This window comes from Lissotriton helveticus, chromosome 2_1, assembly GCF_964261635.1.
Source record: "Lissotriton helveticus chromosome 2_1, aLisHel1.1, whole genome shotgun sequence".
Classification (NCBI taxonomy): Eukaryota; Metazoa; Chordata; class Amphibia; order Caudata; family Salamandridae; genus Lissotriton; species Lissotriton helveticus.
Genome location: NC_136059.1, coordinates 1,735,960,498 through 1,735,975,718, shown reverse-complemented (window position 1 = coordinate 1,735,975,718; position 15,221 = coordinate 1,735,960,498). Strand labels below are relative to the sequence as shown.

General features: G+C 45.7%; 1 protein-coding gene across 3 annotated transcripts in view; it reads right to left on the bottom strand.

Annotated features, from left to right (window-relative positions):
- Positions 1 to 2,216: 2,216 nt before the first annotated feature.
- Positions 2,217 to 15,221, bottom strand: part of MAML3 (mastermind like transcriptional coactivator 3) — a 572,069-nt gene continuing 559,064 nt past the window's right edge. For all 3 annotated transcript variants that reach the window (XM_078676684.1, XM_078676686.1, XM_078676687.1), the window contains exon 5: positions 2,217 to 5,766. In XM_078676684.1, coding sequence (XP_078532810.1) covers positions 4,787 to 5,766 — 980 coding nt within the window. In that variant the 3' untranslated portion in view covers positions 2,217 to 4,786. The remainder of the gene's footprint in view (positions 5,767 to 15,221) is intronic.

Genomic DNA, 15,221 nt, shown 5'->3' with positions numbered 1-15,221 from the left:
GCTGTGGTGAAGAAGTGTTCCACAAATATAATAAATACAAATATGTACTAGTTAAAAAAAACCTGATCTATTTCCTCAAGAAAGTTCTGAAACACAAAGAAGCAGCTACAGGAAGGTGAAGTACAAGAAAGGGGCTCCGTTGCTTCTTTGTAGTGAGCAGCCATCCTCCATCTTACATTAACCGCTGACACAAGATGGTCATAGTTGTGCAAGAGTAACTTTAATGACCAGTCCGCTGGAGGTGGATGTGATCAGTCTTCAATTCATCCTCCTTCTAGTGTTTGTGATCCTTACTGAAAAGTCTATCTATGTGGATCATGTTTGCAAACACCAAATTAACATTTCCCCACATCAGGGTACCTATCACCACCCGCATTTCACCCCTGGGAGTGGGTGTTGATGTATGGGGGCAGAGGTGTGAGTCTGGTGGAAGGTAAATAGTTGAATCAATAAACGAAGGCAGTGGTGGAGAAGCGGCTGCATGAAGCTTAGCGCACTGGCAAGGGTCTATCAGAGGAGTGCCCGTGGGACCCAAGCACAAACTGCATTCATGATTGCCTTGCTCCAGACACCTACTGCATTCTTGAAACTTTCAATGTCACATCACAGGAGGCCATTTGACACACTTTTGCTTTCGCAATGGCTGCGTTAAAGCACAAAAGATGGGGCATTACGGCAGCTCACATGAGCCTTTGTTTGGTGAAAAACTATTAGTAAAGTCGAACATCTTATAATGTCAGATCCAGTCCTGACAAGAAAGCCAGAGGCAGTTCCTCCTCAATAGCGGAGGAGCATCACCCCGCCTGCTGCGAGCGCAGCAGGCACACACACATAAATAAAATGGCAATGCCATTTTATTGCCACTGCATTTAATTTACGCCGGCACGAGTGATGGCAAGGCGGAATCCTGCGATTGCAGGCTTACAGCTGCCCCTGGAGTGCGCATGTCGGGTTGGCCGGCTGGCTTGCTACGGCCAGCTCGACATGCACACTGTAGACTCAGCAATCCCATGGCTGTGAAACAGCGGGGGGATTGCTCGCACAGGACCCTGGCCTCAAAATGAGCACTGGGTTAGCCTGCTCCAACCAATCCTGCTGATGAGAGCAGCTTCAGGATTGGTGTTCCACTGGGCAGGAAGGGAGTCCTTCCATTTCTGCTCATGGACGTCAAGGAAAAAGGGCCACACCGGGGGAGCCACATCTATGCTGATTTTGGCGCCATCGGCCTCACCATACGTTAATATGGCTATCCGCCACTAAGAAAGGCTACTACCAACAACTCAAACAAATAGTGTTTCAAAGGGTAGACATTCAGGTCAAAACAGAAAGGCAACTTTCAGCAACTCTCTGGGAGCCATGCACCTGTTTGAAATGTGTGCCTCGCAATTTCTTTAATGGTTAATAAATGACAACATTGAAAGGGGTTGATCAAAAGGAGTGTGCTGCAGCTACATGCATAACCCTTCTAGATTTTGCAATTACCTTGGTCCTTGCTGGTTGTAAATGTCAATGTCCAACGTTCCTGCCAAGCAGGCTCATGATGTCTTGTTTAACACCTTCAGCTAGTCCTAGGCGTTCTGAGACTTGCCTTTTGATTTTAGCATTACAAGCATGAGATTAAAAACTGCTGCATGCAAAATATGGTTTTATATATACACATATATATATATATATATATATATAAAATGTGCGTAGTCCTCTTTAATTGGATTACACACAAAATATATATCTCGCCAAAAAGAAACTTGTTTTATTTTTAGGATTTTTGGTATATTTTTACGTGGCATATTTTTAGATTGCATTTATATAGCACTTACGACCCCCCCCCCCACGCAGCATAACTCGTATGATTTCTGTGTGTGCGAAAACATTTTGATGCATGTTAGCCATAACAATTCTTTAAGGGCTCGGCGGCTCGTATATTGGATCTAAGACCCAAGCCGAACGCTCTTCCCACTGTTTTGGCTTGTTCGCCTCCGCATAGGCCGTAGGACCTGCTTGCACGACTGCAAGATAGCCACGTGGTGGCGCTATTGCCGCATATCGTGAACGAGCAACTTAAACACAAGATTAGTACTTTTACTCTAAGGGGCAGTTCAATCGTTTCTAACTTAGTTCAAGTACATTAACATTTGTTTTTTTATCCTCACAATAAGCACCACATTACAGAGAGTCACACACAAGTTATTAGAAAAAAATCCGAATATATTTTCTGATAACATTTTTTTATTTAGTTGTCTTTTCTTTAAAAGTGGTATGTTAACATCACTTAATTTCTACATTTCAAAGTTCTGTACATTTCATAAAAGAAACAAAAGCAATGCTCAATGTACAAAGTAAAAGAAAACTAGAAAATTCTGAATAAAATGAGCAAGTTGCTGTAACATATACAGTAAAAATTAGTAATTGACATTGTCTGAAGTGCAATATCTGCAGTGATGATGAGTTAAAGGAAATAAAAATACTCTATTTTAAACAAACAGTATATATATATATTTATATATATTTATATTTTTACAGATAGTTGACCCAGTGCCGCATTGTAAAAAGATATTTACAAATGACCATTTTTTTTTAAACATTACATGTACATCAGCACCATAGTAAAAAAAAAAATCTTTTAAAATCTACTTCTTTATAACTTGGTCCCATTATGGAGTATTTGGAAGAAGCTTTACATAGACAATGGGACGCTGCTTGTCGTCAATGGGCTATGAGCCTATTACCCTTGCAATGCGCATCAGTCATGTTTCTCCTTTACGGTCTTTAAAACCCAGTTAATTTGCATCTCAACCTTTCAATCTGTTGCACGGAAGTGAAAATGCCTCATGTTGTGAAGGCTAATTTATCAGTGCTCATTACCTTGCAACCAGCAAACCTCATCTCATACTTCTTCTTCTAGCTGGAGTTTTTTAGGACCAGAAGGTAATAATAAACCCTCCACTTTCTCCTACTCGCATGCACTTTTTGTTTGGGCATTTGGACCAAGGTATTTGAAACCAATAGAAAATAGAGCCTCCCTTCAACCTCAGCCCCTGTGTGTGACAGAGGTAAAATGTATTACACAAAACTGAGTCCCTTGAAATCTTAAGTCAGTCCTTGTTGCATGAAGGACCAGGTCAGTGCAACGGTTTGACAAAAAAAGAAAAGTAAGATCACTGTTTGCACTTGTTTTGCTTGTGCTCATTACCACAGAGAACTCGCGAAACGTCCAAGTGTAAAGCATGCAGCCTGGAACCTACCAAAAAAACGCACAAGTGGTTGCGTCATTCTGGTGGCTTACGGCAGCCATGACATTCATTGAAACAAACCCACTGTCTAGTTCAGTAATTACGTAATAAATAGATCATCAATGCCCCTAAACTCGGGCACGCATTCTCAGTTTGCGGAGCAGCATTTCCTCCCACCCAGCTCCCCCTCGTATCTTGGGGTTGCATTCTAACTTGTATCAAAACCGATCCAACAACTGGGTGGTTCGGTAGAGCGTCATCACAGAGTCTGGAGAATCCAACAAGAGCCACATTGGGCGCTTACTGTGAAACGGATACTGTAATCCGGACTCAAAAAATTCAGGGTGGGTGGGATTGGCCCATAATTTAGATCAAGTCAACATGGATGCCCTTTGACTCACTTTCCTTAGTTTCGTCCATAATTCTTACCAAACACTAACAATGTATGCATCTAAGGGCCCATAGCAAGGTTGAACCCCATCTGAGAAGAAGCCCATTCTTACGGTGAAGGACCAGTTTAGGGTTTGCTATCATCTAAGGGTGAATACAGTGATTTGACTCCTTACTGATGCTTCGTCCTGTCACTCAACTGCGAACACGTGCAAGTGTTCTACTGGAAGAAGACTAAATCGACAACAGCGTGGAGCTGTATGTGGGGCAAAGAGAGTATGGAGAACACTCTTTGAGAGGACATTGAGTCATTGCTTTCATCACCTTGTCTTGAGAGCTTTCATTTGCTGTTCTCAGGACACCTTTGCCATTTTCTCTTGCCTGAGTGTATATGGCACTGTAGCCAGTGTGGTGTTGCTCTGAGCCTTCCAGTGTTTTGGAAGGTAAGGCCCTGTCTGGAGGGCTGCAGTACACCTTGTATACCCTCATACAGTCTTAACATACCTTACTATTGCAATGCTGGAACCTGCAAATTGGCCAAAAGAGACCAGGTTGTCCCATAAACTGAATGAATTTGGCAAGGCTAGCTGAACTGCTCTTTCCAGTTGTATCTGGAACATGATGACACATCCCATCGCCGCACCACTTGACCACTGATACGTGTTTCACACAAAGTCCGCTAGGGGATATGCCCTGGCTCAGAGATCAAACTGCAGAAGTAACCTAAACCTATTGTCTTCCATGGATCGAGCTCAGCACAGTTCGGCCCTGCAAGGTAACCCACGCGCCTCTCCCTTCCACCTGTGCAGCTTTCCTTCCATCATGAACGCCTGTATTTCACTAGCTCGAAGCCGAAGCGCTTCCTATGACCACAGCAGGCAGGAGATGGACTGCAGACTCGTTTTGCAAGAGTTCTTTGCTCCAGTCACTGCAAGTGTGTCGGGCTGATGCCTGCAGACTGACGCACACTGCTTTTCCAGGCCATGACCCAGGATGGGAGCTGCACTGCAGTGAAGACCACTTTGTGAACTCGGTTTTTGCATCACCACAGGAATCTTTCACAATCGGCTGCTGCTAAGCTCAGTTACACACACAAAACAGGGATGGGGCAGCATCCCGCTGTAACGCGACCACCATTTTTTTTTTCACTGTACAAGCCCCATCCACTATGGGTTTCCAAATAATTCATCCAGTTCTTGCATCCACTCATCAGTGGGCCCTCCCTTAATAATAGAATCAACCAGATCGGGCCCATCTGTTAGGACTGGGAAGGTACCCCCAGCTCCGTCACTGTAACCGTACGACATGTCCTGACTGGGGTTCCGGTCGTATGCTTGACCTTGGTTGCTTTGATTAAAACTTGCAGCAGACATCTGTTGTGTAGGAGCTTGGTTAAAAGCAGTCATGTTTGGTACCCCCTGATTAATGGCGGACAAAAGGTGCCTCGCATGGTTATTTCCTTGTCCGGGTAGCGACTGGATCATTTGTCTTCCAATTGCTGGATTCAAGGGTCTTACAGATACCGTACTGTCCACCACTGAATGGGTGAGTCCCTGTGGAAAATGTTGCTTGGCCATCCTGGGTTGGCCTGACTGCATGGAATAAACTGCACTGCTGTACTGCATTTCAGCACTAGTCCTTATGGGCATGCCTTGCAAGGCGCGCTGCTGCCAAGTCTGTTGTGCTCCTTGCGTGACCGCTCCCAGCATGCTTTGTAGTCTCGGCGCCTGCGGTCTGGGCATAGCATGCCCCACTTGTCCTTTCATTTGCTGGTGCTGCTGGTTCATGGCAGAGTTCACTAGCATGCTTTGGCTAAATCCTCCGACGACCAAGCCAACCCCTTGCCCCGAGGCGGTCTGCCTTGTTCCTTGGCCTGGGTTGTGGGCCATGCTCATGCTACTTTGGTTTGGGTGCTGCAACATTTGGCCCATTCCACTGCTCATATTGTACATCCCCGGCTGGCTGGGGGAGGTGCTGCCATAGGCTGCCATTCCAATCTCTGCTTGGCCGGCGCTAGTGGCCATGCTGCCGGGGTTCTGAGATTGCACCATGGTCATCATGCCGGCGTTCTGGGCCATCATTCTTGAATTTCTCATATTCTGAAGAGCCGCTTGGTTTCTTGCTGCTGCTATATCCTGTGGTGTACCTATGGAGGAAAGAAAGAGTTACATTAATGTAAGTATCTCTGAAATCATGCTTTGACGAAGTAAGTGGAAGGATACCATTTAAGAGGAAGAGGAACAATACAATTCTCTATTCTTTTACTTTTCTCACACATTGTAATTCTTTTATATGCAGCTCACAATGTCTCGGTTGAAAGAAAATTGCTTATTTTTACATTTAAGAGGCCAGTTAAATCTAACTTCAGCAGCATCTCTATCCCAACAGCTACCTGAACACAAACAGAATATCACACTGATCATTGTTAATCCATTTTTGGTTTCTTTCAAAAGTTAATGTATACATGTTTTACAAAAAGCTACAGTACACAACGTTTTTGACATTTAGGATGATAGTTTATTCAAACTCATCGAACTAAGACTAATGGAAAAGTTTGATACGTTTGATCATTTGAAATTTCGCATTACTTCTGGTCACAAAATCACGTCACGGAGCTTCTCGTATCCTGCGAAACCTGCATTCGATCCGGTTGCACAGTCATACTTCTGTGCTTCAGTATCCCCCTGTGTGTGAGTGTGTGTGCTGGGATCTTGTAGGGGACCTGCTAGTGCATGTTCTAGACTCCCTGGAAGAGAAACAAAACACCCTGACTCGAAGACACCCACAAGGGATCTTCTATCACTACACTGAAACTCATATCTCATGAAATATCCAAACAAATCCAAACCTACGAAATAACCACCAGAACATGAGGAGGAACTTATCTTTAAAAGTTGCTGTACCATACAGCCATCCAAAGACAGTGTCCACTGCTTAACGAGCCCTCCTTCACACTACCGGAGAGGGGGGGAGAGGGGGAGGGGGAGAGAGAGAGGGAGAGGGAGAGAGGGAGAGGGAGAGAGGGAGAGAGAGAGAGAGAGGGGGAGTGAGAGGTAAAGAGAGAGGTAGAGAGAGGGGGAGAGGAAGAGGGAGGGGGAGAGGGCGAGGGAGAGGGAGGGGGAAAGGGCGAGGGAGAGAGAGAGAGAGAGCGCATTCCTTTACAGGAATGATGTACCCTACCCCACCAGGCATGTGTCATCACTTAGGAGGCTGGTGACTTGAGATGGTTTTCATTAGAGAGCGTTCTCCTTCATGCAACAAGGGCCTAATCGTTTTTGTCAAAGATTCAATACTGTCAAAATAATATCAGTCATGAAGCACAGTTGGGTCTTTAAAATAGGTCCGGTCAGAATACCAGATATAGAGGGTGAATTTATGAAGCCATCAGCTATACAGAAACCTTAGGGAAAAATAGTGCCAGCTTCCCAAGATTTCAAATGTACAAATAATCAAGTGTCTCTGCTTGTCAACCCCCCCCCCCCCCCCCCCCCCCCCCCCCCCCCCCCCCCCCCCCCCCCACCCACGTAACCGGACATGTGAGCACCTGACAGTGGAGAGATCTTGAGCAGTCAATCAGCAGACTGGTAATAATGACTCCTCTCGGTTGGTGTGATAGGTAACACAGCAGCAGTACTTTAGTGATGCTTATATATCACTGCCCCACACATTGGTCTAGGAGACTCCAGGACGATTAGGTGGCCAGACAGAATTTTTTAACAGAATTGGGATTTTTTATTTTTTTTTAGAAAAGTGGGTTTGTACCCCTTAAAACACACTTGTTTGACACGTTTATTTATTCACTATGTACGATTCAACGATTCAGCTGGGACAAGTAATGCACATGCCCACTGCTCAGCACATCCTGCAACTCATCTTACACGTCATTACCATAAATGTGTACCTCAGTCAGCAATAGCTGCTGTTTGACATTGAAAAACAGTGGAAGCCAGAAATCTTTTTGCTGGAGAAACACCTGTACAAGAGATTGGACAGTCCCTACCTTTGTGGTAGTTAAGGTTCATTTGGGCCTGCAGCTCAATCAGTCTGCTGCCCCATGTAATAGATGTCACATTAAGGCAGTCAAAAAAGAATTTGTGCATGCCGGGTGGGCCTAAGCTAAGCGTCTTAATGTTATTAATGAATTGTATAAAGAAAGGTCTTCCAAGAACCAATGTAATAATCTGGTAAAAATGGGCTGATTGAATACACAGGTGTAAGTGATGTAGTACCTTTTAATAGGAAGTCCTCATTGAATCCTTTGCTCTCGGAGCGTGGTCCATTAAAAAATTCTTCCACGCAATGTCCTTCATTTTGAGATTGTCCATTATGAGACACTTTAAAAACTTGTTACACTGATCCAACGTATCAAATAAAGTCATCAAATTCGGCATTTAGAGCAAGTTAACTAACCAAAATAAAAACCAAACCTGTCCCAAGAGAAAGAAAGCAATCCCAAGTGTCCCATGGGATTTCCTATCTAGTGTGTTAATTCATCAGCTTCCTTGTCATCATGTATCCATTACACCCTCACGTGATCAAACTCACTCCTGACTTTCTGACAATAAATGTTATTCTAGGCAACCTCTCTTCTAATATGTAACCCCAATCCACCCCAACTCATTAAATTTATAAAACTGTATTTAACTTCTGTAGTAAACGAAACTGCTTTTAAAAGTATGATTTCTCACAACTTCCTAAAAAAACATTAGGGGAAAACCTGGAAAATGATTTTCCCTTTTAAGTCATTGACCTTACTAACAATAGGGTTTAAGTTATGTAACAAGATTTTCAGAAGAAGTCACTCAATCCTCCCCCCAAAATCACTTCTGCAATTTTTGTCAATATTACCAGGGATCATGACCCTACCCCCTCCCACGTTATGCTAATGTCCCCGGGCAAGATTAAAAGCAAGCTGGTAACAGGCATGAAGACAGTTTGCTGCGGTTACATGTCACTAGCATGTCAATAGCATAAGAGACACAAACCTTTAACCCCTTTGCTGCGGCAGCAATTCCGCCGCAGCGCTAGGGGGAGGAGGGGGGGCGCGCGGCGCTCCCATGCTCGTGACGGAATCACTCCGTCACGAGCCTCGGGCGCGCTGTACTTGTGACGGAGCGGTTCCGTCACGGCCCCGCCCGCTTAATAGAACGCACCGCGCAGGCGCTCCGAGCGGGCCGTGACGGAACCGCTCCATCACCAGCACAGCGCGCCCGAGGCTGGTGACGGAGCAGTTCCGTCACCAGCATGGGAGGGGTTAAAGGGTGAACTTTGAAGCTTTTGTTAGCAACTTAAATGCTCCACCTGCTATGAACCGAAACATTTACCTGGCCAGGTCACCAACTGTGAGGAGCAGGACGCCTTGTTTCACAAATGAATGTGTGGTTGCAAGTGGTGGGCGCCAACACTCATTTTTGGACTGTAACTTATTTTTCATCAAAATTTGATCCAGAGCAACACAGAGAAAGACAGAAAGGGAAAAAAGAGGACGAAGTATGAAAACAGTGACAAAGGGGGGATGCAGGGATGAAAAAGTACCTGCATGTGTGAGATTTAGTGACAGGAAGTGTGGGGTAGTGGAAGAAAAGGGCATTCGGTGGAATCAATACCTGGCAACACCCGTGGAGGGCTCCTTACGACATCTTTGGTACCCTGTAGTTCATTTTATTTCAACATGGGAAGCACTAGCAGCAGGCATCCTTTTCAACACTTCTCAGGTGCCAAACGTAAGCCACAATGGCTAAATGACCATGGCTCAAGTTCGGAATGCAATCACAACGGCAAAGAAAATTAATCAAAAACTCAATGCAAGTCGGCCGAGGAAAAAATATGCGTCTCTCACCTGCACTCCCTGGAGTCAAACTTTTTAAGATAAGCCACAGCTTTTCCCTTCCGGACAAAAATCTGAAATGAGAGACTTGGAGGGAGGATGCGAGCCAAATATCTCACCCTACAAAGTTCTGTAGAAGTATTCCAGTGAGGGAGAGGGAACTAGGACAAAAAGTTGGCTTTCTAACGTGTGGGGTTTGCCCACTGTGGTTAGAACATAAAGCTCCTGGATAACAAACACATACTGACTCCTCTTTCCAGCAGTTAACGGTGATGAAAGCCTCTACTACCAACACGTCTTCCTACTGAGACCAAGCATTCAGAGGTGCAGAAAGTGTAGACCAGCAGGTCTTAACCTTTTCACTTCTGTGGAACCCCACTGAATCATTACTGGAATATGGGGTCCCCCCACTGACTCATTATGGAAGCTGGGGACCCCTAGCTAGAGCAATTTCTATGATTTTAACTTCAAAACAATACACAAAAATAGAAAAGTACAAAAACAAGGGTGAACCAAATGCTCAAATATTGAATTTTTAAATGTAATTCTCAATCAAATATCAAAACAATGTTCATATTTTCAATGGTGCTTCTTTATTTATATCTACTTTAATAATTTTAATGTTTTCATTTGTTAACACCGCTGTGGACCCCCGGAGTAATCCTCGCGGAGGGGTTCGAGGACCAGAGATTAAGACCCACTGGTGTTGATAGTACCAAGAAGGCTTTATTAGGCCCCAGAGAGACGCAATACATGCCTACGCACACACGCACGTATACATGTGTATTTTTTCACAAAATATTACATCCAATATTAATCCTGCGTGCTATTCGTGTTTTCAGCAGGAACTGTACCAGATAAAGCAATGCATCATTCTTCATCTGTAAACTGGGCACCGGTGTAAACAAGTACTGCACATTTGGCAACTAGAAAACTCATTACCTTCCCATCACGTTCATTAATTAATGAAATTTAATTAGAACATTATTTAAAGCCAGCTTCTTTGAAGTTATTTTTCATTGAATATTTTTTCTGAAATGGTGGTTTTTGATGTCAAAGCACTAGGGGGCACTGAAACCAAGTGAAATCACATCAGGGATATTTCAAGAGACTTCATCAATCACTACCCCAATGGGTTGCCCAATAATACTTTGCTGGCAGCTCTGTGTCCCATTGAAGTTGGGCTCTATCCAGCCACCCCCAAAAGCAGAATAAATTATCCTGCAAGAACTGAGTAAAGGTTGGATCCCTTGGTCAAGAAATATGAAGCCGCTGTCCTTTATATTGAATTACTTTGCCACAGTTTTCTGGGATACTGGTCACACATTCTTCCCTGTTTACTATCTTGCCAACATGAAACTCAGGCATTTACTTTGCTTGCTTGTTTACATACTTTTGCAGTTTCACATTGCAGAAACTTGGCCCACATTAGAGAGTCTTACACGAGTAACAGGGCGTTTTATATAAGAACCATACGTTCAACCTTTTGGGGTTGTTTTTTTCCAGGCACGGGTAGATTATGTGATTCGCCCAGAATCACAGGATGTTGAGCTGGAGCTGGGATTGGAATCTGGAGTCAGCAGCTCTAGCGGCTACACCTCCCCCCATGGTAATACCAAGCAAATCGGTTGTTTACTAAAGAAGCTTGTGTCTTGAGTCTTACTACAGCTGGAATGGTGCCAGGGCATGAGTAGGCTCTTAAAAGACACAAGTACAAACAAGCGCCTGACTCGGAAATAGGACTGCTGTGAAAGGCAGCCAGGCGGAAGCGAAGCCTGCCCCCCCCCCCACCCCAACCCCCACCCCCCTCTGTAGAGGATAACGCAAACAACAGTGCTACGAACATCAAGTCCTGTCCTAAAATCAAAGAAAGAGATAGAAAAGGGGGTGACTCATCCGCGATATAAATACCAGTTCTATTATTAGGCAGAAACGGGTCTGGCATGGAAATAGCATAGAACGTGATTTGATCAAGTGTATGTCGTGCAGGTGAAATTCGAAGCAAAAATTGAAACTTTCCGTGGATGGCAAAGATAAAAGAGAGTAAATGTATATGAGCTTAGTGAGTACAGAATGTTCCTAATATTGTAACGATTCACCTTTTTGTAGGGCGATCAGATTTTGGAAAAGCAAACAACGGGACATCTGGCAAACAGAGAAGAAGGACTGCAATTTGACATCAACCGAAGAGCACAGCAGGACTTAGATGACAGTGCTCATCACATAGAAACAGACAACGAGGCGCTACGGGGATAAACTAAATGCAACTTTTAATCCAACCCAGTACCGTTGTGTGGTAATTATATTTTTTCTGATAAGAACTGCTAACTAGTCCTGCCTTGGAACACATAAAAGCTTGCCTCCTCTGTTTTCACTCAACTCTCTCTGAAATCAGGGAAATATGCTAAATTTACTGAAATGTGCATGGATGGCTGGAGAAAACCCGGGACGCCTGGTCAATCTGTCTTTTTGGTAATTCTTTACATGCCAGGAACAAGTGTGCCGACTCTAACATGTGAAATTAAATGGAGGTCTTCCATCTAATACATGTTTGCATACATTTCAAATACCACTGCTGTAGCGGTGAATGCCTGAATAAAACTGTATCAATCTGCAGACACCGTGCTTGCATTGGATATTCGTGGTCATGGAAGAATTCTAGATCCTCTTCTACCACAAGAGCCCTCGATGGGAACAACCTGGTGTTCTTCTGCAGTCTTTGGAGATGCTGCTCTAGAGGGAACCAAACGTCTGTCACTGTGAAAAGATCCATCCTGCATCAAGGAGAATTGAATAACCATGTGAATCCTTGAGGATTCACTGGGGCGGTCACAGAGCCTGCTGTCTGGATGAGGGAGACCAACGCCTGCTCTACAGTGGTGAGATGATGTACTGAGCGGTGCCAGGAGCTGCAATGGGCGCGGCACATTTCTGTTGCATTGTGGTCTCTGTGATGACCTCCGAATTTGAGCAGCTTCTGTTCACTTCAATGGTTGGAAAGTTTCGGCAATCATCCAGACAGCAGACAGAGCTCAACATGTCCACGTTGCACACCCCTCGCTCTGCTATAATTGGATGAAGGATTTCCCAAATAGATTCCCAAGGTTTGATTTTCTGTAGCTGACCTCGCCAGGATGCAGTACTCAGTGTTCCCATGCGCACTGTGGCTTCACACAATAATAGTCCAAGTTTGCCCCTGTCAGCATATTGAATTGGATCAGAAGGAAAGGGTACTGGAACCATTTTTTTAAAATATATTTTGAGGACTACAGCTGCCCACTCTTTATGGTGAATGATGTCTAAAAGCAGGGGAATAGCCCAGAGATTTGATTTTGAATTTTTAAGTCAGACAAAGTGTTCTCTTACAACACCTACTTTAAAAAATATATGTTTTGTTTTTGATGATCAACACATCCCTGAAGAAACATGTGCAGTAATGACAATCCCACAAATAAATACACATTTATAACATACAACAGATATGAAGTCAAGCCATTCTGCGCCCAGCAAGTAGGATACATGTATTTGGGTACATTCATATAGAATCCTCTACAGTGCCTCCTAGCTCTAACCCTGGGTATGTCCATCAAATCCCACCTCCCACAGAGCTGCTCCAGTGGGGCAGGCGCCCTCCGTCTAATTCCTGGATCTGGGCAGCCCGGCCACTCGGATGAGGCACCTCACTCAAGGTCCAGGCACCTTGCTGCGAGACGAGCCTAGAGGAGGAGGCCCATCTCTGTGTCAGCACGGGCCGCCCGGCCTTGCAGTGCCACACCCAGAGGCTTTTGACACTCTCTTGGGGGCTTTCTAACCGGAGCAGGAGCTCCCTGAGACCCCACTGCCTGACTGCTGGCTCGATTCACCACAGGGCAGACAGAGACTAGTGAGCCAGTCTGCTCCATGGAGAGGGCCGCGTGAGCAGGATGGAGAGTGCCGCATGAGCAGGATACCGGGGGGCCCACAACGCACCACCAGTGGCACTCACTCCATGCTTTGATCCATATGACCACAGCTTAGGGAAGGCACTGCAGGTGCTGGATGGGCTGACACCCCACAGACGATACAAGATGATCCTACTTGGCCTGCCTGGCATGCCACCACTTGGGGCTTTGTGAGACCCATCCACCACATGACTACCCAACCCCACCAGGTACTCCTCACCTGCCCGAGTCTCCTTTAGACCCAAGGAGTTTCCAGGCGACCTCCAAGCAGATCTAGAACTCTTGGTGTTTCCCTTTTTCCCTTGAATGGGAGTTACGCTCAACATCCCTCTCCTGGGAATCGGGGGGCCCACCCCTTAAGAACTGTTGGGACCTGAGGTCACTGAACAGGGACGCCCCCCTGACTGCCATTTGGAGCGCTTCTCGCAACCAAGACCCTTCTACAGCAATTCACCCATTACCATCTTGCTCAGCTGGGTAGTGACCCTGAAACGGCCACATGTTGGGCAAAAAAACATCCAGTCAGCAGCTAGTGGGTCCAAAGTCCGGGGCTGCCTGGCAACAAGATATGGCTTTTGACACCACCCTCAAGAAAATAGTGGGACTTTGCTCTAAACTTTCCACCTTTGATGGCCCGATGAATGGCCTCTCTGCAAAAACCAAATTGCTGCAAGGTGACTTCACGATGGTGCACAAATGCCTCAACGTGGTGGATAAGCACCGTGAGGGAATGATCAGCAGGTAATGGCCCAACCTGACTAGGGCGCAGAAATTTGGCGCCGCCAACAGAAAGGCCCAGATTTGGAAAATCGCTCCAGGCGGAATAACATACACATCCTTGGAGAGTAGGATGAGGTGGAGCAATGCAATATGGTGAACTTTCTGCAGTCACAGTTGCCTCAACTACTGGGCATGGTCTTCAAGAAACCAATAGAAATCCAAAGGACCACAGACTCAGTTCTTGCAGTTCTTTCGCCTCCTCCCAAAACAAGGCAATCATAGCATGGCTTTTCCGACACGCACAGGTGCAGACAATCCTAAAGGTGGGCAGAAAACACGAGGGGCCAGTCTACCTGGAGGGGAAATGGTTCCACATAACTGTGGAGTTCGTACATGAAACATCAGTGAAGCGCAAAAAGTTCCTGGCCCTCCACCCCAGTCTCCTCCATTATTGCATCAAATATGGCTTACTCAACCTGGCGGTGATGCTAATAACATATAATAACTGCACACTGGAATTCACAAAAGCAGATGCTCTGGAAGACTTCTTAGCCGTGGAGGGCTTTACACTGTCGAGACGGAATTTCAAGAGCCAACTCTGGGGATGGACCTTCGGACCAAAGAGGCCAGGATCGCCTACCAACAGAGTGGTCGAGGCACTAAATATGGACCACAACAAATCACGCACCCCACTGAAGGATCTGCACACTAAAGGAGCTGCAGCTGCTACCCCAGGCCCCCCCGTGAACTGTCCTTACCCCGTTCCGGACAGACACTTGAGCCTGGACTATTGCACTGGTGGCTGTCACCAGCAAACTCCTTGGAACTATTCCCTGCAAACGAGGCCTCGACCAACTGCGTCCCGCAACGCTGGGACATCGAGGTGGACCGACGCACCTATGGCCTGCTGGTTGATATCACAACATTGGGGTCGCCTCCTTCCCCCCTTATTTTCCTTTTGGTCTCTCCTCTCTCTGAACCAATGGATTTTGCTGCTCCCAATGAAACTGTGGAGGGGGAGATGGCGCCCCTGAATATATCCCTGTGGGGAGCAGCCAGCCTGGAATTGCTCACATGCGAGATGGGGGAGTGAAGCACATCCCCCTTGAGTGC